This window comes from Pleurodeles waltl, chromosome 2_1 (genome assembly GCF_031143425.1).
Source record: "Pleurodeles waltl isolate 20211129_DDA chromosome 2_1, aPleWal1.hap1.20221129, whole genome shotgun sequence".
NCBI classification, from domain to species: domain Eukaryota; kingdom Metazoa; phylum Chordata; class Amphibia; order Caudata; family Salamandridae; genus Pleurodeles; species Pleurodeles waltl.
This window is the reverse complement of record NC_090438.1, coordinates 41,888,356-41,915,322: the sequence shown is the minus strand read 5'-3', so window position 1 is coordinate 41,915,322 and position 26,967 is coordinate 41,888,356. Positions and strand designations below refer to the sequence as shown.

Genomic DNA, 26,967 nt, shown 5'->3' with positions numbered 1-26,967 from the left:
TTACTATTATAGGAGTAGATAAAGTAGTGTGAAGCATGGACCCTGATGCTGCGTGAGAGCAGTGTGGGGCCTATGTGCTGTTACTACTACAGGAGTAGATAACTAGTGTGAAGCGTGGACCCTGACAAGCGTACCGCTACATGAGAGCAGTGTGGGGCCTACGTGCTGTTACTACTACAGGAGTAGATAACAGGTGTGAAGCGTGGACCCTGACACTCCGTGAGAGCCGTGTGGGGCCTACGTGCTGTTACTACTACAGGAGTAGATAACTAGTGTGAAGCGTGGACCCTGACACAAGCAGCCACTCCAGTGTGGGGCATATGGTCCTACCTGGTGCTGTTGCTACTACAGGACTAGATAACTAGTGTGAAGCGTGGACCCTGACACTCCGTGAGAGCAGTGTGGGGCCCATGGTCCTACCTGGTGCTGTTACTACTACAGGAGTAGATAACTAGTGTGAAGCGTGGACCCTGACACTGCGTGAGAGCAGTGTGGGGCCCATGGTCCTACCTGGTGCTGTTACTACTACAGGAGTAGATAACTAGTGTGAAGCGTGGACCCCGACACTCCGTGAGAGCAGTGTGGGGCCCATGGTCCTACCTCGTGCTCTTACTACTACAGGAGTAGATAACTCGTGTGAAGCGTGGACCCTGACACAAGCAGCCACTCCGTGAGAGCAGTGTGGGGCCTACGGTCCTACCCGGTGCTGTTACTACTACAGGCCTAGATAACTAGTGTGAAGCGTGGACCCTGACACTGCGTGAGAGCAGTGTGGGGCCTACGGTCCTCCTACCTGGTGCTGTTACTATTATAGGAGTAGATAAAGTAGTGTGAAGCATGGACCCTGACACTGCATGAGAGCCGTGTGGGGCCTACGTGCTGTTACTACTACAGGAGTAGATAACTAGTGTGAAGCGTGGACCCTGACACTGCGTGAGAGCCGTGTGGGGCCTACGTGCTGTTACTACTACAGGAGTAGATAACTAGTGTGAAGCGTGGACCCTGACACTGCATGAGAGCAGTGTGGGGCCTACGGTCCTCCTACCTGGTGCTGTTACTATTATAGGAGTAGATAACTAGTGTGAAGCGTGGACCCTGATGCTGCGTGAGAGCCGTGTGGGGCCTACGTGCTGTTACTACTACAGGAGTAGATAACTAGTGTGAAGCGTGGACCCTGATGCTGCGTGAGAGCAGTGTGGGGCCCATGGTCCTACCTCGTGCTGTTACTACTACAGGAGTAGATAACTCGTGTGAAGCGTGGACCCTGACACAAGCAGCCACTGCGTGAGCGCAGTGTGGGGCCTACGGTCCTACCCGGTGCTGTTACTACTACAGGCCTAGATAACTCGTGTGAAGCGTGGACCCTGACACAAGCAGCCACTCCGTGAGAGCAGTGTGGGGCCTACGGTCCTACCCGGTGCTGTTACTACTACAGGCCTAGATAACTAGTGTGAAGCGTGGACCCTGACACTGCGTGAGAGCCGTGTGGGGCCTACGTGCTGTTACTACTACAGGAGTAGATAACTAGTGTGAAGCGTGGACCCTGACACTGCGTGAGAGCAGTGTGGGGCGTACGGTCCTCCTACCTGGTGCTGTTACTATTATAGGAGTAGATAAGTAGTGTGAAGCGTGGACCCTGATGCTGCGTGAGAGCCGTGTGGGGCCTACGTGCTGTTACTACTACAGGAGTAGATAACTAGTGTGAAGCGTAGACCCTGACACAAGCGTGCCGCTGCATTAGTGAGCGCAGTGTGGGGCGTACGGTCGCCCTACCTGGTGCTGTTACTACTATAGGTGTAGGAGTCATTCCTGAAGTCCTCCTCGGTCAGGCTCCAGTTCTTGGTGTCGCCCTTCACGAAGCCGGCGATGATGATGAAACCCAGGACCAGCAGGTTCACCCCGGTGAAGATCTTGTTCACCAGCGCAGACTCGCTCACACCAAAGGACAGGAGGGCTGCAGGGACAAAGAGGGGTTAGGGCCAGCTGTGGACTAAGCTTACTCTAAAAACTTCAGATCTTCACAAACTGTAAAACACCTGTAGGTGGAAACTGCAAAAAAAAATAAAAAAAATCAAAAAAAAATCTAAAAAGTGGGGTTTGTAGGGAAAATTTCTCAGACATGGTTTTTGCAAAAAATAAAAAATAAAAAAATTCTTCAGTTGCAACCCCTGTACAGTTCAGTCGGACTGAAGACTAAACCATAGTTTGAAGGTTCGACTGAAATGGAAAGCACTGGAAACTCAAGCTCTCAAAAATAGATCTGTGGAAATGACCAACTGTGGTATAAACGCAACACAACACAAAGAAAGTGACTCCTATTTTAACTCAGTCATGGCATATGGTCATATATATTAACTCGGACCATTGGAATTATGCGGCAGAGACAGGTGGCGCCAAATTATGCAGCAGGTTTGAGTACATCAAGTGGCAAGAAAAGGCAAATTATGCAGCGTAATGCGGCACATTGTAATAGTATTTCTTCATTATTTTGACATTTTTACACTTGTTAACACTGTCTGGGCATTGGTTGCAGCTCACTAGTACCAGATTGACACCCAAATATAGCAATAAGTAACAGAAAGGTGATCAGTCAAGCTTTGGAAAGCGCCTTCGAACATGTTTCTGAGCTCTTAGTAACTTTTGAATCGTTTTGAGCTAGAAACTATTTTTTTGGTTATGCACTACATGATAAATTATGTGGCAAAAATAGCTTTACCTGATAAACGCAGCAATCGCAAAATCACATATTTCCATATGTTTGACCATGATGATAACCCTAAAAGCGAGAGGTTGAAACTGCAAAAAAACCTGATTAGACAAAGACATCTACCTCATAGGTGTCTAGCAGTTAAAGCACGCGTTGCTAAGTTTCCACCCTAAGTGAACTTTTGAAGCAACGCTGGTGTGAGGCGAAGTCGGTGCTGGAGCCCATCCAGCCAAGAGCCCACACTGTGGGGTCGAAAGGGTTAAGAAGACTGTGGCGTCTCACCTGTGAGCAAGAGGATGATGAGCAGCGCAAAGACGTCCGGGTACTCGGCCAGGACATGCTCCACCTTGATGTTCACGCGCTCTCTGAAGTAGGTGGAGATCTGGTTGCCAATGAGGTTGTCGAAGGTGGAGCTCCAGGCGCGGGCCACGCTGGCGGTACCTGTCCGGGTTACATAAGACGAGAGGGTGAGGCCACCAGGCGCACAGGAGCCAAGAACCTCCAAGTCACTCTACAGAACATTACCTGGTTACAGGTGAGCGAAACGTCACCGCCATGAAAACCTATGGAAAGCACACATGAGCAGCGGTCTTAAAACAGGGGTCTCCAACCTACGCCTGTGGACCACATCCAGCCCGGTTTTCCAAAGCCTCGGATTCCGATGATCAAAGGGAAATATATATATCCAGTTCCTTTGGCAGCCGGGCCTCCTGAATCTGCTCTATTGTAATTTTTCAGTATTTGAAATTAAAAAAATGAAAGCCTGCCTTTCATCTCTACAGTCACATAACTGATTATTTTGTCAGAGCATTTGCTAATGCTTGACTTCTTTACACTCTGTATATAAGTCCTCAGCAGTGTTTCTTTGTAATTGTCAGATTTCTGGTTTGTTCTCAATTATGTTGTGCTGATTACAAAAAAAAAAAAAAAAAAAAACACAAGTCCAAGTAACCTTATTTATGCATTTTAATTGTATTCATTTGTTTACAAAAACTGTTCTTTTTCGCCCTGCAAATATTTGTAAAATATACAATGTGGCCCCTGTTCTGAAAAGTTTGGAGACCCTCCCCCCGGTCTTAAATTATGAGGCAAAAAGACTACAAAAATCCTTTAGTGATGGCACACCTCTAGCTGAGATGAGGACTTAACTGCCCACCATTTGACTCAGGAGGCAGTAAAGATGGTACATTATATCAACTGTAACCAGAACATAACCCCTTAACTCATGGATGGCGTAAAAATAATGGCGGTTAGGGCAGTGCCCATGACCAGGGCTTGCAAGACTGAGACAAAGTGGCATTCATGCCAATGTAAAACAGCCATTCCCCTTTCTGGCATGCTTTCATGTGCCATCGGGCAGGGCAGCACCAGTGCGCTTGGCGTCGCTTGGTGGTGAGTCACACAGGCGTTGGTCCTGCTCAAAGCTGCTCGTCACCAGCTCCAAGCAACGCTCCCTGGGATCAAACAATTTACCACAGCCCTGCCAAGTTTCCCAGGTCCATGCATGTTGTGCAGCTCCAGTCCAGGTTTTTAGGGGGGAGCGCAAAGCGCTCCGTCCCTCTTCTAATCTCTCCTTAGGGGGGTTTTAGCCACACCCATGTTACCTCAGTCACTTACATTAGTTCGTGGCTTGCCTTTTAAAATCCGCTTGTTTTCATGTGTGAAAGGCATGCATACGTCATGCCTTTTCCGGTGTTTAGCCCTCCGTGAGAGCACCGGTAGACATACAAGGCTCTAGGTTTTCCGTATGGTTTCTGGACTACTTTTTTCTCTTTATTTCGCAGCACGATCTAGCTTGTTTTTTTCCCTTCATTTAATGTGGCAAGAAAAGCCCAGTTAGGAGTTCACAACGCTAATAGCTCTAACTCGACGTAATGCGGGACCCGTTTCATTGCAAATGCTAGTTTCTTTAGATTCTTGTTTTTGCCATGATAAAACAGGACTACAACTCCCAGAATGCAAAGACAAACCTGGAGTGCACGTCGGGCAGGGGCCTGGGAATCTTGGCAGCCATGTTGGGAGTGTAGGGGTGGCTCTAGCAGCTGGCGCCCTTACCTAGGACGTAGGACAGGATGAGGTTCCAGCCCGTGGTGAAGGCCCAGATCTCGCCCACGGTCACGTAGCTGTAGAGGTAGGCCGACCCGGTCTTGGGGACTCGTGCACCGAACTCGGCATAGCAGAGGCCGGCCAGCACCGACGAGAGGGCGGCGATGAGGAAGCACAGCACGATGGAGGGCCCGGCCTTCTCCTTGGCCACTTCACCAGCCAGGACGTAGACTCCGGCCCCCAGGGTGCTGCCCACCCCCAGGGCGATCAGGTCCAGGGTGGACAGGCAGCGGGCGAAGCGGGTCTCCTTGTTGCTCAGGTCCACCACCCGCCTGCGGATCAGCTTGTTCCCAAAGTTGGACAGGGCTCCCACCAGCATCCTGGCCATGCTCTGCTGAGGTCACCTGCAAGGAGAGGGGCGACTGTTAGCCAGGGTCGTGTCCAAGGCAGAAACCAACCCGATAGTGTAAGCACAGCGGGCACAGAAGCAAACCAGGAGTAGGCACTGGGCACAGAAGCAAACCAGGAGTAGGCACTGGGCACAGAAGCAAACCAGGAGTAGGCACTGGGCATAGAACCAAAACAGGAGGAGTAGGCACTGGGCACAGAACCAAAACAGGAGTAGGCACTGGGCACAGAAGCAAAACAGGAGTAGGCACTGGGCACAGAAGCAAAACAGGAGTAGGCACTGGGCACAGAAGCAAACCAGGAGTAGGCACTGGGCATAGAACCAAAACAGGAGGAGTAGGCACTGGGCACAGAACCAAAACAGGAGGAGTACGCACTGGGCACAGAACCAAAACAGGAGTACGCACTGGCCACAGAACCAAAACAGGAGTAGGCACTGGCCACAGAACCAAAACAGGAGGGCGACTGTAGTGTAAGCACCGCGGGCACAGAACCAAAACAGGAGTAGGCACTGGGCACAGAAGCAAAACAGGAGTAGGCACTGGGCACAGAAGCAAAACAGGAGTAGGCACTGGGCACAGAAGCAAAACAGGAGTAGGCACTGGGCACAGAAGCAAACCAGGAGTAGGCACTGGGCACAGAAGCAAACCAGGAGTAGGCACTGGGCATAGAACCAAAACAGGAGGAGTAGGCACTGGGCACAGAACCAAAACAGGAGGAGTACGCACTGGGCACAGAACCAAAACAGGAGTACGCACTGGCCACAGAACCAAAACAGGAGTAGGCACTGGCCACAGAACCAAAACAGGAGTAGGCACTGGCCACAGAACCAAAACAGGAGTAGGCACTGGACACAGAACCAAAACAGGAGGGCGACTGTAGTGTAAGCACCGCGGGCACAGAAGCAAACCAGGAGTAGGCACTGGGCACAGAAGCAAACCAGGAGTAGGCACTGGGCACAGAAGCAAACCAGGAGTAGGCACTGGGCATAGAACCAAAACAGGAGGAGTAGGCACTGGGCACAGAACCAAAACAGGAGTAGGCACTGGACACAGAACCAAAACAGGAGTAGGCACTGGACACAGAAGCAAACCAGGAGTAGGCACTGGGCACAGAAGCAAACCAGGAGTAGGCACTGGGCACAGAAGCAAACCAGGAGTAGGCACTGGGCACAGAACCAAAACAGGAGGGCGACTGTGGTGTAAGCACCGCGGGCACAGAAGCAAACCAGGAGTAGGCACTGGGCACAGAAGCAAACCAGGAGTAGGCACTGGGCACAGAAGCAAAACAGGAGTAGGCACTGGGCACAGAAGCAAACCAGGAGTAGGCACTGGGCACAGAAGCAAACCAGGAGTAGGCACTGGGCACAGAAGCAAACCAGGAGTAGGCACTGGGCATAGAACCAAAACAGGAGGAGTAGGCACTGGGCACAGAACCAAAACAGGAGGAGTACGCACTGGGCACAGAACCAAAACAGGAGGAGTACGCACTGGGCACAGAACCAAAACAGGAGTAGGCACTGGACACAGAACCAAAACAGGAGGGCGACTGTAGTGTAAGCACCGCGGGCACAGAAGCAAACCAGGAGTAGGCACTGGGCACAGAAGCAAACCAGGAGTAGGCACTGGGCACAGAAGCAAACCAGGAGTAGGCACTGGGCATAGAACCAAAACAGGAGGAGTAGGCACTGGGCACAGAACCAAAACAGGAGTAGGCACTGGACACAGAACCAAAACAGGAGTAGGCACTGGACACAGAACCAAACCAGGAGTAGGCACTGGGCACAGAAGCAAACCAGGAGTAGGCACTGGGCACAGAAGCAAACCAGGACTAGGCACTGGGCACAGAACCAAAACAGGAGGGCGACTGTGGTGTAAGCACCGCGGGCACAGAAGCAAAACAGGAGTAGGCACTGGGCACAGAAGCAAACCAGGAGTAGGCACTGGGCACAGAAGCAAACCAGGAGTAGGCACTGGGCACAGAAGCAAACCAGGAGTAGGCACTGGGCATAGAACCAAAACAGGAGTAGGCACTGGACACAGAACCAAAACAGGAGGAGTAGGCACTGGGCACAGAAGCAAACCAGGAGTAGGCACTGGGCATAGAACCAAAACAGGAGTAGGCACTGGACACAGAACCAAAACAGGAGGAGTAGGCACTGGACACAGAACCAAAACAGGAGTAGGCACTGGGCACAGAAGCAAACCAGGAGTAGGCACTGGGCATAGAACCAAAACAGGAGGAGTAGGCACTGGGCATAGAACCAAAACAGGAGGAGTAGGCACTGGGCACAGAAGCAAAACAGGAGGAGTAGGCACTGGGCACAGAAGCAAACCAGGAGTAGGCACTGGGCATAGAACCAAAACAGGAGTAGGCACTGGACACAGAACCAAAACAGGAGGAGTAGGCACTGGACACAGAACCAAAACAGGAGTAGGCACTGGGCACAGAACCAAAACAGGAGGGCGACTGTAGTGTAAGCACCGCGGGCACAGAAGCAAAACAGGAGTAGGCTCTGGGTACAGAACCAAAGCAGCAGTAGGCACTGGGCATAGAACCAAAACAGGAGGAGTAGGCACTGGGCACAGAAGCAAACCAGGAGTAGTAGGCACTGGACACAGAAGCAAAGCAGGAGCAGGCACTGGACACAGAAGCAAAGCAGGAGCCAAAACAGAAGGTGCAGGTGTCTGACATGGAGCGATGGGCAGTGGAGCGTTGGATAGACAGGAGGGTAGTAAAACATGGATAGACGGAGGGCAGGTGATGGGCAGTAAAACATGGATAGACGGAGGGCAGGTGATGGGCAGTAAAACATGGATAGACGGGAGGGCAGGTGATGGGCAGTAAAACATGGATAGATGGGAGGGCAGGCGATGGGCAGACGGGAGGGCAGGTGATGGGCAGTAAAACATGGATGGGTAGGTGTGGAGGTGATAGGCAGTAAAACTTTGGACAGACGGGGCGGGTGATGGGCAGTTAAAAAAACAAAAACACCCCTCTAGACTGACTGGTAATGAGAACGCAGAAACTTCCGAAATACAGCCCTCACCTCCAGGCCCTACCCCTACCGTCCGAGATTGTGGTATTTACCCCAGCCCCCACCTCTAGGCGCTACCCCGACCGTCTACTGAGACTGTGGTATTTAACCCAGCCCTCACCTCTAGGCGCTACCCCGATCGTCTACTGAGACTGTGGTATTTACCCCAGACCTCACCTCTAGGCGCTACCCCGACCGTCTACTGAGATTGTGGTATTTACCCCAGGCCACGCCTCTAGGCGCTACCCCGACCGTCTACTGAGACTATGGTATTTACCCCAGGCCACGCCTCTAGGCGCGCGGTGTGGTGGGGGGCACAGAGTGGCACAAGGTGCTTCTAGAAGCTCCGGGGACGCGTGCTTTCCATGTGAGTCAGCCCCCTCCACCCCCGGTCGATAGAGACCGGAGCAGGGATCGGGTATAAATGGGCTGTCGGCCTCGGTCTGTGGCAGCCTGGCAGGTTTTAATAGACCTGGAGATGGCATGTCACAGACCATCCATCACCGGGCAGGGCACGCTGCGGGCCCAGCATATCACTCACTCACGGACGAGCCAAAGGGAGTGTTGCTCTTCCGTGCCACCCCCCCGCCAGGCTTGTGCCAGCCCCCCCCCCCGGCCAGGCTTCTGCCAGTCCACGCTTCTGCCAGTACCCCCCCCCCCCCCCCCCACCAGGCTTCTGCCAGTCCACGCTTCTGGAAGTCCCCCCCCCCCCCACTGCCAGGCTTGTGCCAGTCCACGCTTCTGCCAGTCCAGCCCCCCCCCCCGGCCAGGCTTGTGCCAGTCCACGCTTCTGCCAGTCCACCCCCCCGCCCCCCAGGCTTGTGCCAGTCCGCCCCCCCGGCCAGGCTTGTGCCAGCCCCCCCCCCCCCGGCCAGGCTTCTGCCAGTACCCCCCCCCCACCAGGCTTGTGCCAGTCCACGCTTCTGGAAGTCTCCCCCCCCCCCCACTGCCAGGCTTGTGCCAGTCCACGCTTCTGCCAGTCCAGCCCCCCCCCCCCCGGCCAGGCTTGTGCCAGTCCACGCTTCTGCCAGTCCACCCCCCCGCCCCCCAGGCTTGTGCCAGTCCACCCCCCCGGCCAGGCTTGTGCCAGTCCACGCTTCTGCCAGTCCATCCCCCCGCCCCCCAGGCTTGTGCCAGTCCACGCTTCTGCCAGTCCATCCCCCCCGCCCCCCAGGCTTGTGCCAGTCCACGCTTCTGCCAGTCCACCCCCCCGCCCCCCAGGCTTGTGCCAGTCCACGCTTCTGCCCGCCTTGCGCCAGCCCATGCTCTCGTCAGCCTTGTTCCAGTCAGCCCTCGTGCCACCCCCCGCCAGGCTTGTGCCACTCCGGTCTCCTACCAGCCTCGTGGCAGTCCATGTATAGGCATTCACCTACCCGAGGGTACCACCAGGAGGCGTAGAGGGGTAGGGCGGGTCGTCGGATGAAGAGGGGGGGGGGGGGGGTGGTGTAGAAGAGATTTTCAGAAGGAGGTAGAAAGAAGCGCCTCGAGGGAGCGGGAAGGCGCTAGTGCGCTTTAACTTATTATCATTACTGTTGATAAGATACTGCTGCAGGTAAACCATTGCAGTCCCATCCGAATGAGCGCCTGTGCACGAGGGGTGATGCCCACGGGTAGGAAGGAGCATTGGTAGAGCCGAGGAGATGGGTCCAGGCACGGAACATCAACAGGACAGGAGAGGGCACGGGACCAAGCCCTCCCCTCCCCCCCCCCCCCCCCCCCCCCCCCACACACACACACACACCGATGACAAGGAGGCAGAGAGGTGGAACCAGACCCAAGGAGCAGAGACCCCTCTAGTACCCGCTGAGAGGGCCCAAGGGAGCAGAGACCCCTCTAGTGCCCGCTGAGAGGACAAGGGAGCAGAGACCCCTCTAGTGCCCGCTGAGAGGACAAGGGAGCAGAGACCCCTCTAGTGCCCGCTGAGAGGACCCGAGGGAGCAGAGACCCCTCGAGTACCCGCTGAGAGGACACGAAGGAGCAGAGACCCCTCTAGTACCCGCAGAGAGGACCCGAGGGAGCAGAGACCCCTCTAGTGCCCGCTGAGAGGACAAGGAGCAGAGACCCCTCTAGTGCCCGCTGAGAGGGCCAAGGGAGCAGGGACCCCTCTAGTGCCCGCTGAGATGACACAAGGGAGCAGAGACCCCTCTAGTGCCCGCTGAGATGACACAAGGGAGCAGAGACCCCTCTAGTGCCCGCTGAGATGACAAGGAGCAGAGACCCCTCTAGTGCCCGCTGAGAGGACAAGGAGCAGAGACCCCTCTAGTGCCCGCTGAGAGGGCCAAGGGAGCAGGGACCCCTCTAGTGCCCGCTGAGATGACACAAGGGAGCAGAGACCCCTCTAGTGCCCGCTGAGAGGACAAGGGAGCAGAGACCCCTCTAGTGCCCGCTGAGAGGACCCGAGGGAGCAGAGACCCCTCGAGTACCCGCTGAGAGGACACGAAGGAGCAGAGACCCCTCTAGTACCCGCAGAGAGGACCCGAGGGAGCAGAGACCCCTCTAGTGCCCGCTGAGAGGACAAGGAGCAGAGACCCCTCTAGTGCCCGCTGAGAGGGCCAAGGGAGCAGGGACCCCTCTAGTGCCCGCTGAGATGACACAAGGGAGCAGAGACCCCTCTAGTGCCCGCTGAGATGACACAAGGGAGCAGAGACCCCTCTAGTACCCGCTGAGATGACACGAGGGAGCAGAGACCCCTCTAGTACCCGCTGAGATGACACGAGGGAGAAGAGTAGGCCCTGTGGTCGGTGCCACAGCCCCGGATCAGTGGTTGGTGCCAGGCGATAAGAATGATTAACAGGAGGTCAGACATCACCAGGAAGAGGTGTCTGTGCCCTGCGGGGGCACTGCTTGCACATTCCTACCCAGAGAAGGCAGGAGACCAGACGAGCGATGAGGGGCATCTGGTCCCTGCGAGATGCCCTCTTAGGACCCATCAGCGGTAAGGCGCCACTACCTCTTAATTAGCTAATTAATGACGGGGGCCCCTGGTGCCGTGCGTGGCACCGCCGCTGCCTGGGGGCCCCTGGGGCCGTGCGTGGCACCGCCGCTGCCTGGGGGCCCCTGGGGCCGTGCGTGGCACCGCCGCTGCCTGGGGGCCCCTGGGGCCGTGCGTGGCACCGCCGCTGCCTGGGGGCCCCTGGGGCCGTGCGTGGCACCGCCGCTGCCTGGGGGCCCCTGGGGCCGTGCGTGGCACCGCCGCTGCCTGGGGGCCCCTGGTGCCGTGCGTGGCACCGCCGCTGCCTGGGGGCCCCTGGGGCCGTGCGTGGCACCGCCGCTGCCTGGGGGCCCCTGGGGCCGTGCGTGGCACCGCCGCTGCCTGGGGGCCCCTGGGGCCGTGCGTGGCACAGCCGCTGCCTGGGGCCCCTGGGGCCGTGCGTGGCACAGCCGCTGCCTGGGGGCCCTGGGGCCGTGCCTGGGGGCCCTGGTGCCGTGTGGCACAGCCGCTGCCTGGGGCCCCTGGTGCCGTGCGTGGCACCGCCGCTGCCTGGGGCCCCTGGGGCCGTGCGTGGCACCGCCGCTGCCTGGGGCCCCTGGGGCCGTGCGTGGCACCGCCGCTGCCTGGGGGCCCCTGGGGCCGTGCGTGGCACCGCCGCTGCCTGGGGGCCCCTGGTGCCGTGCGTGGCACCGCCGCTGCCTGGGGGCCCCTGGTGCCGTGCGTGGCACCGCCGCTGCCTGGGGGCCCCTGGGGCCGTGCGTGGCACCGCCGCTGCCTGGGGGCCCCTGGGGCCGTGCGTGGCACCGCCGCTGCCTGGGGGCCCCTGGGGCCGTGCGTGGCACAGCCGCTGCCTGGGGGCCCTGGGGCCGTGCCTGGGGGCCCTGGTGCCGTGTGGCACAGCCGCTGCCTGGGGCCCCTGGTGCCGTGCGTGGCACCGCCGCTGCCTGGGGCCCCTGGTGCCGTGCGTGGCACCGCCGCTGCCTGGGGCCCCTGGGGCCGTGCGTGGCACCGCCGCTGCCTGGGGCCCCTGGGGCCGTGCGTGGCACCGCCGCTGCCTGGGGCCCCTGGGGCCGTGCGTGGCACCGCCGCTGCCTGGGGCCCCTGGGGCCGTGCGTGGCACCGCCGCTGCCTGGGGGCCCCTGGTGCCGTGCGTGGCACAGCCGCTGCCTGGGGGCCCCTGGTGCCGTGCGTGGCACAGCCGCTGCCTGGGGGCCCCTGGTGCCGTGCGTGGCACAGCCGCTGCCTGGGGGCCCCTGGTGCCGTGCGTGGCACAGCCGCTGCCTGGGGGCCCCTGGTGCCGTGCGTGGCACAGCCGCTGCCTGGGGGCCCCTGGTGCCGTGCGTGGCACAGCCGCTGCCTGGGGGCCCCTGGTGCCGTGCGTGGCACAGCCGCTGCCTGGGGGCCCCTGGTGCCGTGCGTGGCACAGCCGCTGCCTGGGGGCCCCTGGTGCCGTGCGTGGCACCGCCGCTGCCTAGTCAGGGCTTCACTGCACTGCCTGGTCCCATGAGTGTACAGGCTGGTGTAAGCCTGTAAAACGGCATCACTCACTGCCTGCTTCCTCGAGTATGCAGGCTAATTTACGCCTGCACATGGTATCACTGCACTGTCTGCTCCCATAAGGGTACCGCCTGCACAGGGCTTCACTGCACTGCCTGGTCCCATGAGTGTACGGGCTGGTGTACGCCTGCACAGGACCCTACTGCACCCTCTGCCTTCTCCTGTGAGTGCACAGGCCGGTGTACGCCTGCCCTGGGCATCACTAAACTCACTGCCTGCTCCCGTGAGTGTACAGGCTGGGGTAAACTCACTCATCATTACACATGGAGAGAGGAAGAGGGAGGAGGGGGGATAAATATGGAGGAACACTCCGTACTTAGCTCCCTATAATTCAAAATACACACGAAAGTACGGGGTTCTCTAAAAGCGGACGTCGCGGATATTAGCGTAGTCCTAGGTTGTATGTAATCCTATTTGGAAGGGTAAAGTCAGTGGAATGTCAGTTGGAAATTACCGAGTGGAACAGCGAGGGGTGGGAAGAAAGGGATTTCCTTTTACGGACTAGGTGGTCTCACACACTATATAGTGTCATGCTTCATCATTTGACCACCTAGACCTGGGTGGGTCTAGGTGGTCAAATGATGAAGCATGACACTATATAGTGTGTGAGACCACCTAGTCCGTAAAAGGAAATCCCTTTCTTCCCACCCCTCGCTGTTCCACTCGGTAATTTCCAACTGACATTCCACTGACTTTACCCTTCCAAATAGGATTACATACAACCTAGGACTACGCTAATATCCGCGACGTCCGCTTTTAGAGAACCCCGTACTTTTGGGGTAAACTCACTGCCTGCTCCCGTGAGTGTACAGGCTGGTGTGCGCCTGCTCTGGGCGTCACTGCACTCCCTGCCTGCTCCCGTGAGTGTACAGGCTGGGGTAAACTCCCTGCCTGCTCCCGTGAGTGTACAGGCTGGTGTGCGCCTGCCCTGGGCGTCACTGCACTCCCTGCCTGCTCCCGTGAGTGCACAGGTCGGTGTACGCCTGCTCCCGTGAGGGTACAGACTGGTATATGCCTGCTCCCGTGAGGGTACAGACTGGTATATACCTGCTCTGGGCATCAGGCTGGTGTACGCCTGCCTGGGCGTCACTGCACTCCCTGCCTGCTCCCGTGAGTGCACAGGGCTCGGTACTCATCCACTGCAGGCTTGTGCACCAGCTGCCCTGTTCCTCCGCCTCGGGGTGAGGCCGCAGGTTCCAAGGTGGCCGATAAGCTCCCAGCTGCTTGAGTCAGTGGCAGGTGGAGAGGGCCAGGCTGGGGCACCTCTGCCCCCCACCACCTCCCCTGGGTGTGGTAGCGGCCTCAGCACCCCCGTGCCTAGGCTGGGGCGCCAATACCCACAGCAGACGTCCGACACTCCACTGGGTGGGCCTGCACCCCCACAGGGCAGCCCCCCCCCCCCCCCATCCCAGGTCCCCCCTCTGGGAGGCCAGCAGGCTTGAGGGCACGTCCACAAGTGAGCACTGGGCCTGAGGTGCCCAACACAGCCTCGGCAGCGCAGGGGCGGCTCCCAGGGACCACCACAGAGGCGCCACCGGTCAGTGGACACGGGACCCCAGTGGACAGCTCACCGAGCGTCAAACTGAACTATACTGAGGTGAGTTCAGTGCTGGACATCTGAGCTGAGCCGGTGAGGTCTGGACCGGTCAGGGGGACCTGGTTCTGACAAAACACTACTGACCCTAGCCAGACACTACTGACCTCAGCCAGTGAGGCCCAGACCAGACTCTCTGCTGAGCCAGTGAGGACCGGACCAGACCAGGCCCAGACCAGACTCTCTGCTGAGCCAGTGAGGACCGGACCAGGTCCTGACCAGACTCTCTGCTGAGCCGAGCCGAGCCGGGGAGGACCAGACCAGGTCCTGACCAGACTCTCTGCTGAGCCGAGCCGAGCCGGGGAGGACCAGACCAGGCCCAGACCAGACTCTCTGCCGAGCCAGTGAGGACCGGACCAGGTCCTGACCAGACTCTCTGCTGAGCCGAGCCGGGGAGGACCAGACCAGGCCCAGACCAGACTCTCTGCTGAGCCGAGCCGGGGAGGACCAGACCAGGCCCAGACCAGACTCTCTGCTGAGCCGAGCCGGGGAGGACCAGACCAGGCCCAGACCAGACTCTCTGCTGAGCCAGTGAGGACCGGACCAGGCCCAGACCAGACTCACTGCTGAGCCAGTGAGGACCGGACCAGGCCCAGACCAGACTCACTGCTGAGCCAGTGAGGACCGGACCAGGCCCAGACCAGACTCTCTGCCGAGCCAGCGAGGACCAGACCAGGCCCAGACCAGACTCTCTGCTGAGCCGAGCCGGGGAGGACCGGACCAGGCCCTGACCAGACTCTCTGCTGAGCCGAGCCGGGGAGGACCGGACCAGGCCCAGACCAGACTCTCTGCTGAGCCAGCGAGGACCGGACCAGGCCCAGACCAGACTCTCTGCTGAGCCAGCGAGGACCGGACCAGGCCCAGACCAGACTCTCTGCTGAGCCAGCGAGGACCGGACCAGGCCCAGACCAGACTCTCTGCTGAGCCAGCGAGGACCGGACCAGGTCCTGACCAGACTCTCTGCTGAGCCGAGCCGGGGAGGACCGGACCAGGCCCTGACCAGACTCTCTGCTGAGCCAGCGAGGACCGGACCAGGTCCAGACCAGACTCTCTGCTGAGCCAGCGAGGACCGGACCAGGCCCAGACCAGACTCTCTGCTGAGCCAGCGAGGACCGGACCAGGCCCAGACCAGACTCTCTGCTGAGCCAGCGAGGACCGGACCAGGTCCAGACCAGACTCTCTGCTGAGCCAGCGAGGACCGGACCAGGTCCAGACCAGACTCTCTGCTGAGCCAGCGAGGACCGGACCAGGCCCAGACCAGACTCTCTGCTGAGCCGAGCCAGTGAGGACTGGACCGGAGTGGTCAGGAGGACCGCGCACTGCCCAGGTGCACCACAGAGCTGAGCTGGTAAGATGGACTTTGGCAGAGGCCTACAATGCTGCTTACAAACCAGGAGACGTGCTCCATGGGTCACATCACTGGAGGGGAGTCAGGAGTGGGGTTGTGACCCCTGGGAGGGCAAGAATGGAGAGGACAGAGACCAATTCCATGCCCTTCACAGGCCCAGAGAGCCCGGGCACAACTCACCGCAGTTTATCCACCAAAGAGCTGCATTGAAGTCACCTAGAACCGGGGGAGCCCGGCCACCCGGAGCCCACCACAGACCAGCTCCCTGAGACACCGCGCTGCTCACCACAGCGAGGCCAGCATGGCCACAACGCGCCTCAGTCTCTGCACCATGAAGAGTGCACTGAAGCCAGGGCTCTGATGTCTTGTGTCCTGTGTCACCTAGAACCGAGGGAGCCAGGCGACCCAGAGCCCACCACAGACCAGCTCCCCGAGACACCGCGCTCCGGACCACATGTCCAACCCAGGTTCTAGCACAACAGGGTGGTGGTGGGTGGAGTCCTCTACGGGGTCCTGAAGGGGGCAGCGCCAGCAGGGGAACGGAGCACACCCAGCCCTGGTGCCAGTGTCAGGGCCCATAAAGCGGGCAGAACTTGACTGCAAGCTCTTTCATCAGGATGCAGGACTCCTGATTTGATTTCTCTCAGGAACAGAGATTTCAGAACATCCCCTGCCCTGCTCCAGCCTCTATCTGCAAAGAGTGGGACCAGCCAAGCTGCCCGCGTGGGAGCCAAGACATATATATGTGTGTGCCTTCCCCAACTGGATTCACAGCAGGCTGGCCGGGGGAGGAAGGGGTGGGCAGAGGCCAAGAGATGCCAGTGAACATGCCAGCATCCACTGCAGCTGGGATGGAGGGCACGTGTCTTCAGTGAGGAGGCTGAACGTCCATGGGTTCACCAGTTTTGCAGCCTGTCCGCGGGGGCGGGGGGGATGAGGGGGTCCCAGTCCGGAAAGGTACAGTGAGCCTCTTTGCACCGGTGAGACTACCATGGCACGAAAGAGGCCATACATCCCCGCAGATGCCACCACTGAAGTGCTGGCAGACAGGAAGGAGAGAGACACCTGGTGGACATGGAGAGTGGGCACACAGGAGGGGTGGCAGTCTTCAGCGGCCGGCCCCCCATACTTAGGGCTGTGATCACCGGCACCCACATGTGCCCAAGGGCGGTGCCACGTGCAATATCAGACGGGTACCCCTCCACACTGCTGGCTGTGCCGACAAGAGGTATCCGACATGCCAACAGACAAATCCTCAGAATCCCCTTTTTTGCTTCTTCGGTTCGTCATCCTAAGAAACACCACATGTTGGGGTGCAGGGTCCTTGGGCTGCTACAGACTCAGACTTCCGCATCCGCCTTCCTGGCCTCGAGTGGGCGAGTTCATAGGACTCGGAGACCACCAGACAGCCCTCACCCCTACACCTGCCATACGCAGACCGACAAACCCATCTTTGTTGGAAGAACTGTATTCATAACTTTTCAATTACTTCATAAAATTACCGTCCATAATAATTCAATTCAAACAGGAATTTTCCAATCATATTTACAATCATTCAAAGAACCATTTTAATTAGATTAATTCAATAACCATAAATCAATGTGACAGGATCCCTTCCTGTCCTGATCCTCCTTTGGACTATACAGGCGAAACATACCTCACCTGTATCTTTCGGGGGGGGGGGCGCCTCCCTACCCCCTAAGCTGGTGTGTACATCCGCAGGTTGATTCAGGACTTCAGGACCTCTGGTGTTATCCCGGGGCCCCAGTTTTGGGTACCCCTCTGTTGGTTATGGTTACTTTAATACTTCTTCTCCAACCTAAAAACAAGGGAGTAGGGGGGTGGGACAAAGCTGGCCCCAAGGGATCAGCCGACCGGCGCCGCAGAAAAAGGCGAGCCTATTTGGGGGGGGCACGCTTAAATAGCCCACCCAAAAATGGTGCGCAGTGGCTGGATCCGGCACCAACGTCAGCCCAACGCATCCTCTTTGCTAACTTCCGCTCCCCACGCCTCGTGAGGGCAGAAGTCCCGGCCAGTCAGACGCACAACTAGTGCGGAGGGTTGGGCCACGGCGGACCCGACCGCTAAGGGCCGTGCTCCCCCCATCTTGGTGGGGGGGGGGGCGCTTTACCACAGCCACGAGCCCAGGACTTGTTATGCATTAAGCAGCTCCACTCACAGGATCCTGGCACAACCCACCGGTGGCACCGGGAATAAAACGCAGCGAAGGGGGCATGCAAGTGTTTGCGCCGACAAAAGCATCCCACAAGGAGCTGTGAAGGTTCCTGGTCATGGCCACCGAGGGGAACTGGGGTTCCCTTTGGTGACAGGAGAGAAAGGCCTTTTGGTAAGATAGCTCCTGGACAAATTAAGCTCTACAAAATCCGGCTGCATGCCCCCTGGCGGCAGCCTGAGCGTTCAACACTGTGTTTAGAGGCAAACCCCAGGCGTGGTGGGACGGACTGGGTGGCACGAGGGTGGCACTTCAGCACCAGCAGTGACCCGCCGCTGGCAGGGAGGGGGCAGATGATGGACCGACGGGTGTGACCCGGAGCACGTGTCACCCACCGGGAGGGACCAGGGCAGACCTGGCGGCGGGGATTGAAGTGGGCCGGGTGCCTCCGGGTCCACATCGGGCCCTATAGATATCCTGAACTTTGGGCACAAATACTGAGCGGTTTCTGAGCAGTGAATGCAATATAAAGACGCAGTTTTACTTCACTCTACATTCCCTACGATTGTTCATATTTTCTAGGATGTGGGCTTTCGGTTTATGGTACATGCAGCTGAATATCCATGTCCAGTGCATATGAACGACGAGCGCGTAGGGCTCAGGCCACGGCGGCCCCGGGCTCCAGGAGCCGCGCCCTCCCATTTGGGGGCGCTCTACCATACTTTGGCCTGTCCCACCTCTCGGTGTTTATAGGGCCAGGACTGAGAGCTCCGGGGTGGAGGCCGAAGGCAGTGAGCGTTTCCGGCCCATCAGAAGGGAGTTCAGAACACATGACCATCCAACCCTTGGCCTCTCTGCAGAGCGCACAGGGGTGCTGTGAACATGTGGCTGAAAGAGGGACAGTTATCAAAATACTGACAGGGCGGAAGTAAGTGAGAAAGCGGCGCCTGCAGGGGAGCGGGAGCGTTGTGAGCTGGGGGTGCAGGCGATGCGGAAAGGCCTTGAGGAGAGGGTGACAAGAGGGTGCTGAAGAGGAGGGGGGGTAAGATATACGGATGCAGGAGACGTGGAGAGGGAGGGGGCACACACCTCTAACAGAGGGAATATAACAGGAGTGATGGAGACACTGAAGATTACTACACCTCCCACGGGCCTCAGCGCTGTCCACTCAGCCTCATCATTTCAGAATTCAAACATTCATTATTTAAAACAAACATTACATGTAAACCAGTAGGGGCCCTGGGACACTGGATGCACGACCCTGCTGATATGTCGGATTGAAATGCTCTACCATTTTCACCTTAAAAGCAAATTGTTATCCATATAATGGTGACATGATTTGTATTCTGAGCATTTGAGTACTTTAATAAAGAGTTTAAAAAAAATAAAGACAAATAAGGGCCCCTGGGGCCCCGACAGGATTGATTTCATGCCGCACCCCAGGAGCGCCGCTGTATTCACGGTCCCCTCTCCAGCAGATGTAACTCACTATAAATGTGTTCCGCTTTGATTTAATAGTGCTTCGAGGCGCTTAATTTACTATCCTCCAGAACGCTTCCTGAAAATGCATTTTGAAAATTTCCGGTCCAGGCCGTTATCGCAGTCTTAAGAGCCCCCCCACGTCCGCTTCCCCCCAGAAGATGCTGTTATCACTCTCTGCAGCATCCTCCGAGGCACAGCCGACACATGAATCATCTCCAAGGGAACGGGATGCTGCCCGGGAAGGCCTGTCACTCGGTCCTCAGTGCTGACTGACAGGCGAGGGGGTCAGGGACCCCTTCCTTCAGCGCCAGGAGGGGGCACCAACCCTGGAGTGGCACCAGCAGCCACGGGTCACAGCAGCTGGCTGCGTGTGTGTTGTGTGTGTGTGTGTGTGTGTGTGTGGGGGGGGCGCACATCAGGAATCCATCCCAGGAGTGAAGGGGGCCCAGAACAGGAACAGCCCAGGGGTGCACGGGACCCCACAACAGGCAACAACCTAGACATAATGAGGACCCCAGCTGAACAAGAACCTAGAAACAAAGAGGACCCCACAACTGAACAACAACCTAAACAAAGAGGACCCCACAACTGAACAACAACCTAGAAACAATGAGGACCCCACAACTGAACAACAACCTAGAAACAATGAGGACCCCACAACTGAACAACCTAGAAATAATGAGGACCCCACAACTGAACACAAAGAGGATCCCTCAACTGAACAACCCAGACACAAAGAGGACCCCACAACAGGAAGTTACAACCCACATATAAAGAGCACTCCACAGCACGAACATCACCCCAGGCATGGGGGGGGGGGGGGGCACGACAGGGAATAACACCACCAGCGTGAAGAGGTCATCACAAGAGGAGCAACTCAGGAATGAAGGGGACCCCACAACAGGCAACAACAACAACCTAGACACGAAGGAGACCACACGACCAGTAACTAACACCAGGTTTAAAGCGGATCCCATGACAGGAACAACAGTCTACAGATGAAGGGGACCCTAAAACAGGCACAACCCAGGCATGAAGATACAACAGGGAACAACAACTCAGACGCAAAGGGGACCCCATGACAGCAACAACAAACAACCCAGGAATGAAGTTGGTCACCAGGACAAACACCCAAAAAAAAAAAAAAAAAAAACACACACACACACACACACACACACATAACGAAGGGGAACCACATGACAGGCAACAACAAACAACCCAGGCACGAAGGGGATCCATGACAGGCAACACCAAACAACCCAGGCACAAAGGGGACCCCATGACAAGCAGCAAAAAACAACCCAGGCACGAAGGGGATCCCATGACAAGCAACAACAAACCACCCAGGCACGAAGGGGATCCCATTACAGGCAACAACAAACCACCCAGGCAACAAACCACCCAGGCATGAAGGGGATCCCATGACAGGCAACAACAAACCTCCCAGGTGTGAGGCGGACCCCTTGACAGGAACAACAATCTATGGATGAAGGGGACCCCAAAGAAAGAAAAACCTGGGCATGAAGAGACGACAAGGCTTAACAAGCCAGACACGAAGGGGACTCCATGACAAGCAACGACAAAATACCCAGGAATGAAGAAGAGCTCAATGACAAGCAACAAACAACCTGTGCATGAAGGGGACCACATGACAGGCAACAAACAACCCAGGCATGAAGAGGACCCGGCAACAAAAACCAAACAACCCAGGCATAAAGAGAATACAGCAACAAACAACCCAGACACAAAGTGGAGGGACCCCAAGACAGGCTACAACAAACAACCCAGGCATTAAGGGGACTCCAGAACAGGCTACAACAAACAACCAAGGCATGAAGAGGACCCCATGACAGGCAACAACAACAAAAAATATGCGCAAATGGACCCCATGACAAGCAACAAACTACCCAGGCATGAAGGTGACCCAGCAACGAACAACAAACAACCCAGGCATGAAGGTGACCCAGCAATGAACAACAAACAACCCAGGCACAAAGGGGACCCCATGACACGCAACACCAAACAACCCAGTCACGAAGGGGCCCAGCAATGAACAAAAAACAACCTAGGCAAGAAGGGTACCCAGCAATGAACAACAAACAACCCAGGCACGAAGGGGACGACATGACAGGCAACAATAAACAACCCAGGAACGAAGGGAATCCCATGATAGGCAACAACCACCAACCCAGGCATGAAGAGGACCCAGGCACGAAGGGGACCGCATGGTAGGCAACAACAAACAACCCAGGCACGAAGGGGACCGCATGGCAGGCAACAATAAACAACCCAGGCACGAAGGGAATCCCATGACAGGCAACAACCACCAACCCAGGCATGAAGAGGACCCAGGCACGAAGGGGACCGCATGACAGGCAACACCAACCAACCCAGGCACGAAGGGGACCGCATGACAGGCAACAACAACCAACCCAAGCTCGAAAAGGACCGCATGACAGGCAACAACAACCAACCCAAGCTCGAAAAGGACCGCATGACAGGCAACAACAAACAACCCAGGCACGAAGGGGACCGCATGACAGGCAACAACAAACAACCCAGGTACGAACGGGACCGCATGACAGGCAACAACAAACAACCCAGGCACGAAGGGAATCCCATTACAGGCAACAACCAACCCAGGCATGAAGAGGACCCAGCAATGAACAACAACCAACCCAGGCATGAACAACAACCAACCGAGGTACGAAGGGGGGCCAGCAACGAACAACAACCAACCGCCGCACGAAGGGGACCCCATGACCGGCAACAACAAACAACCCAGGCTCGAAGGGGACCCCATGACAGAAACAACAAACAACCTAGGCATAAAGAGTACCTGCTACAGGAGCAACAAACAACCCAGGCACGAAGAGGACCCAGCAACGAACAACAAACAACCCAGGCACGAAGAGAACCCAGCAACAGGAACAAACAACCCAGACATAAGGAGGACCCCACGACGGATCAACACCCCAGGCATAAAGAGTTTCCAACGAAAGTGAGGACATGCCAAGTTGATGGTAAGAATGGGTCAACTAAATACTTGTGTTTTCTGGGCCCCTTCAGAACGTGTATTTCTGGTAAAACACAATTAAAAACGACAAGCTTCAGTGGAAGGGGAAGCTGCTTCTAAACAATCGGTGTATTGTTTCAATGTCACAAAAGCTTAATAGATGAAGGCTGCGAGTGTTAGACATTTACCTGTAACATACAAGCCGCCCCCCCCCCCCCCCCCCAGCACACCGTTCACCCAAGGAGCACCGGAGGATGAGGAAGGAGGTCTTCGGCCCCAGGTGGTGGCAAAGCCGAGAGGCTGCCGGTGCCAGGTACACACTGGGTACCATGCCCATCACAGGAGGCCACCAGACAATCCCTGCCGCTCATTCTAACCACCCAAAGGGGTCTTCAAACTGGTGATAGGGCTTTGTTTCAAGCTGGAAAAAACGTGCAGCAGTAAAAGCGCTCTGTGATTGGCTATCACCAACATGTATGGGCATTTATATGCAAGCCTGGGGGGGGGGGGGGGGGGTCTCCAAGTACTCTTCAGAACCCCGGCCACCCCCACTTTAATAATCACACTCTGGATACACGTTAGTAAGGTCTGCCGGATCAGAATAGTATATCTTTTGCATGTATTGGTTGTATTTTTACACAGTAACACAACTTACCTGCAATGTTTAAATAAGTCAAGACATATTTAAACTTTGCCAATTTAATAGAATAAACGTGAAAAATTGGTGGGGTGGATATGTTTTTCTTTCCCAGGGGAGGCGCGGCATTGAAAGGTTTGAAGAGCGCTGCGCTAGAGAGGAGACATGTCGGTGCACTTCGGAAGATAAAAGTCTGAATAAAATTAGCATCTGTAGAAGGCGAGGGTGTGGTGCCCGGTCCAGAGAACAACCTCCCCTCCTTGCCCGGGGGCACCGCCCAGGGCAGCGCCAACAGGCCTGACCGGGATGCCAGGTGCCGTCTGCCCGCAGCGCCCACACCTGCCTCCCCGGCCCTCATCTCTCGATGAAGAGGAGGCCTCCGCCTTCCTCCCGAGCACCATTCAATCTCACGTCTCATTAACACATCAGCGACAGAATCTGCCCTCCGAGAGAAACCCAAACTTTTCATCTTGTGAGTTAACAGCGCAGCTCTGAAGACATCGGCCCCCGGGGACGGAGGAAAGAGCCCTGTAACGAGCAGATATTCATTTCATTACTGCACTGGAGCCTACGCCACCCAGACAGGGTACAGGCCTCAGCCCTTCCAGTGCACTGCCAGCGCCGTCTGCAGTGGAGCCTACGCCACCCAGACAGGGTACAGGCCTCAGCCCTTCCAGTGCACTGCCAGCGCCGTCTGCAGTGAAGCCTACGCCACCCAGACAGTGTACATGCCTCAGCCCTTCCAGTGCTTTGCCAGCGCCGTCTGCAGTGGAGCCTACGCCACCCAGACAGTGTACAGGCATCAGCCCTTCCAGTGCACTGCCAGCGCCGTCTGCAGTGAAGGCTACCCACCCAGACAGTGTACAGGCATCAGCCCTTCCAGCGCCGTCTGCAGTGAAGCCTACCCACCCAGACAGTGTACAGGCCTCAGCCCTTCCAGTGCACTGCCAGCGCTGTGCAGTGCAGCCTAAGCCACCCAGTGTACAGGCATCTGCCCTTCCAGTGCACTACCAGCGCCGTCTGCAGTGAAGGCTACCCACCCAGACAGGGTACAGGCCTCAGCCCTTCCAGTGCACTGCCAGCGCCGTCTGCAGTGGAGCCTACGCCACCCAGACAGTGTACAGGCATCAGCCCTTCCAGTGCACTGCCAGCGCTGTCTGCAGTGAAGGCTACCCACCCAGATAGTGTACAGGCATCAGCCCTTCCAGTGCCGTCTGCAGTGGAGGCTACGCCACCCAGACAGTGTACAGGCATCAGCACTGCCAGCGCCGTCTGCAGTGAAGCCTACCCACCCAGACAGTGTACAGGCCTCAGCCCTTCCAGTGCACTGCCAGCGCTGTGCAGTGCAGCCTAAGCCACCCAGTGTACAGGCATCTGCCCTTCCAGTGCACTACCAGCGCCGTCTGCAGTGAAGGCTACCCACCCAGACAGTGTACAGGCATCAGCACTGCCAGCGCCGTCTGCAGTGAAGCCTACGCCACCCAGACAGTGTACATGCCTCAGCCCTTCCAGTGCTTTGCCAGCGCCGTCTGCAGTGAAGGCTACCCACCCAGACAGTGTACAGGCATCAGCCCTTCCAGTGCACTGCCAGCGCCGTCTGCAGTGAAGGCTACCCACCCAGACAGTGTACAGGCATCAGCCCTTCCAGTGCACTGCCAGCGCCGTCTGCAGTGAAGGCTACCCACCCAGACAGTGTACAGGCATCAGCCCTTCCAGTGCCGTCTGCAGTGGAGCCTACGCCACCCAGACAGTGTACAGGCATCAGCACTGCCAGCGCCGTCTGCAGTGAAGCCTACCCACCCAGACAGTGTACAGGCCTCAGCCCTTCCAGTGCACTACCAGCGCCGTCTGCAGTGAAGGCTACCCACCCAGACAGGGTACAGGCCTCAGCCCTTCCAGTGCACTGCCAGCGCCGTCTGCAGTGGAGCCTACGCCACCCAGACAGGGTACAGGCCTCAGCCCTTCCAGTGCACTGCCAGCGCCGTCTGCAGTGAAGCCTACGCCACCCAGACAGTGTACATGCCTCAGCCCTTCCAGTGCTTTGCCAGCGCCGTCTGCAGTGGAGCCTACGCCACCCAGACAGTGTACAGGCATCAGCCCTTCCAGTGCACTGCCAGCGCCGTCTGCAGTGAAGGCTACCCACCCAGACAGTGTACAGGCATCAGCCCTTCCAGCGCCGTCTGCAGTGAAGCCTACCCACCCAGACAGTGTACAGGCCTCAGCCCTTCCAGTGCACTGCCAGCGCTGTGCAGTGCAGCCTAAGCCACCCAGTGTACAGGCATCTGCCCTTCCAGTGCACTACCAGCGCCGTCTGCAGTGAAGGCTACCCACCCAGACAGGGTACAGGCCTCAGCCCTTCCAGTGCACTGCCAGCGCCGTCTGCAGTGGAGCCTACGCCACCCAGACAGTGTACAGGCATCAGCCCTTCCAGTGCACTGCCAGCGCTGTCTGCAGTGAAGGCTACCCACCCAGATAGTGTACAGGCATCAGCCCTTCCAGTGCCGTCTGCAGTGGAGGCTACGCCACCCAGACAGTGTACAGGCATCAGCACTGCCAGCGCCGTCTGCAGTGAAGCCTACCCACCCAGACAGTGTACAGGCCTCAGCCCTTCCAGTGCACTGCCAGCGCTGTGCAGTGCAGCCTAAGCCACCCAGTGTACAGGCATCTGCCCTTCCAGTGCACTACCAGCGCCGTCTGCAGTGAAGGCTACCCACCCAGACAGTGTACAGGCATCAGCACTGCCAGCGCCGTCTGCAGTGAAGCCTACGCCACCCAGACAGTGTACATGCCTCAGCCCTTCCAGTGCTTTGCCAGCGCCGTCTGCAGTGAAGGCTACCCACCCAGACAGTGTACAGGCATCAGCCCTTCCAGTGCACTGCCAGCGCCGTCTGCAGTGAAGGCTACCCACCCAGACAGTGTACAGGCATCAGCCCTTCCAGTGCACTGCCAGCGCCGTCTGCAGTGAAGGCTACCCACCCAGACAGTGTACAGGCATCAGCCCTTCCAGTGCCGTCTGCAGTGGAGCCTACGCCACCCAGACAGTGTACAGGCATCAGCACTGCCAGCGCCGTCTGCAGTGAAGCCTACCCACCCAGACAGTGTACAGGCCTCAGCCCTTCCAGTGCACTACCAGCGCCGTCTGCAGTGAAGGCTACCCACCCAGACAGGGTACAGGCCTCAGCCCTTCCAGTGCACTGCCAGCGCCGTCTGCAGTGGAGCCTACGCCACCCAGACAGGGTACAGGCCTCAGCCCTTCCAGTGCACTGCCAGCGCCGTCTGCAGTGAAGCCTACCCACCCAGACAGTCTACAGGCATCAGCCCTTCCAGTGCGCGGCCAGTGCCGTGCAGTGCAGTGCAGGCTACGCCACCCAACCACTGTACAGGCATCAGCCCTTCCAGTGCACTACCAGCGCCGTCTGCAGTGGAGCCTACCCACCCAGACAGTGTACAGGCACCAGCCCTTCCAGTGCACTGCCAGCGCCGTCTGCAGTGAAGCCTACCCACCCAGACAGTGTACAGGCCTCAGCCCTTCCAGTGCACTACCAGCGCCGTCTGCAGTGAAGCCTACCCACCCAGACAGTGTACAGGCACCAGCCCTTCCAGTGCACTACCAGCGCCGTCTGCAGTGAAGCCTACCCTCCCAGACAGTGTACAGGCACCAGCCCTTCCAGTGCACTGCCAGCGCCGTCTGCAGTGAAGCCTACCCACCCAGACAGTGTACAGGCCTCAGCCCTTCCAGTGCACTACCAGAGCCGTGCAGTGCAGCCTACCCACCCAGACAGGGTACAGGCCTCAGCCCTTCCAGTGCACTGCCAGCGCCGTCTGCAGTGAAGCCTACGCCACCCAGACAGTGTACATGCCCCAGCCCTTCCAGTGCTTTGCCAGCGCCGTCTGCAGTGGAGCCTACGCCACCCAGACAGTGTACAGGCATCAGCCCTTCCAGTGCACTGCCAGCACCATGCAGTGGGGCCTACGTCACCCAGCCAGTGTACAGGCCTCAGCCCTTCCAGTGCACTGCCAGCGCCGTCTG

General features: G+C 57.8%; 1 protein-coding gene across 1 annotated transcript in view; it reads right to left on the bottom strand.

Moving 5' to 3' along the window:
* The window catches only part of SLC7A3 (solute carrier family 7 member 3), a 64,045-nt gene that overhangs the window by 12,891 nt on the left and 24,187 nt on the right, over positions 1 to 26,967 (bottom strand). The window contains exons 2-4 of the mRNA XM_069209474.1: positions 4,763 to 5,157; positions 2,990 to 3,148; positions 1,774 to 1,954 (exon numbers count right to left, since the gene is read on the bottom strand). Of these exons, the coding sequence (XP_069065575.1) occupies positions 1,774 to 1,954; positions 2,990 to 3,148; positions 4,763 to 5,141 (719 nt within the window). The 5' untranslated portion in view covers positions 5,142 to 5,157. The remainder of the gene's footprint in view (positions 1 to 1,773; positions 1,955 to 2,989; positions 3,149 to 4,762; positions 5,158 to 26,967) is intronic.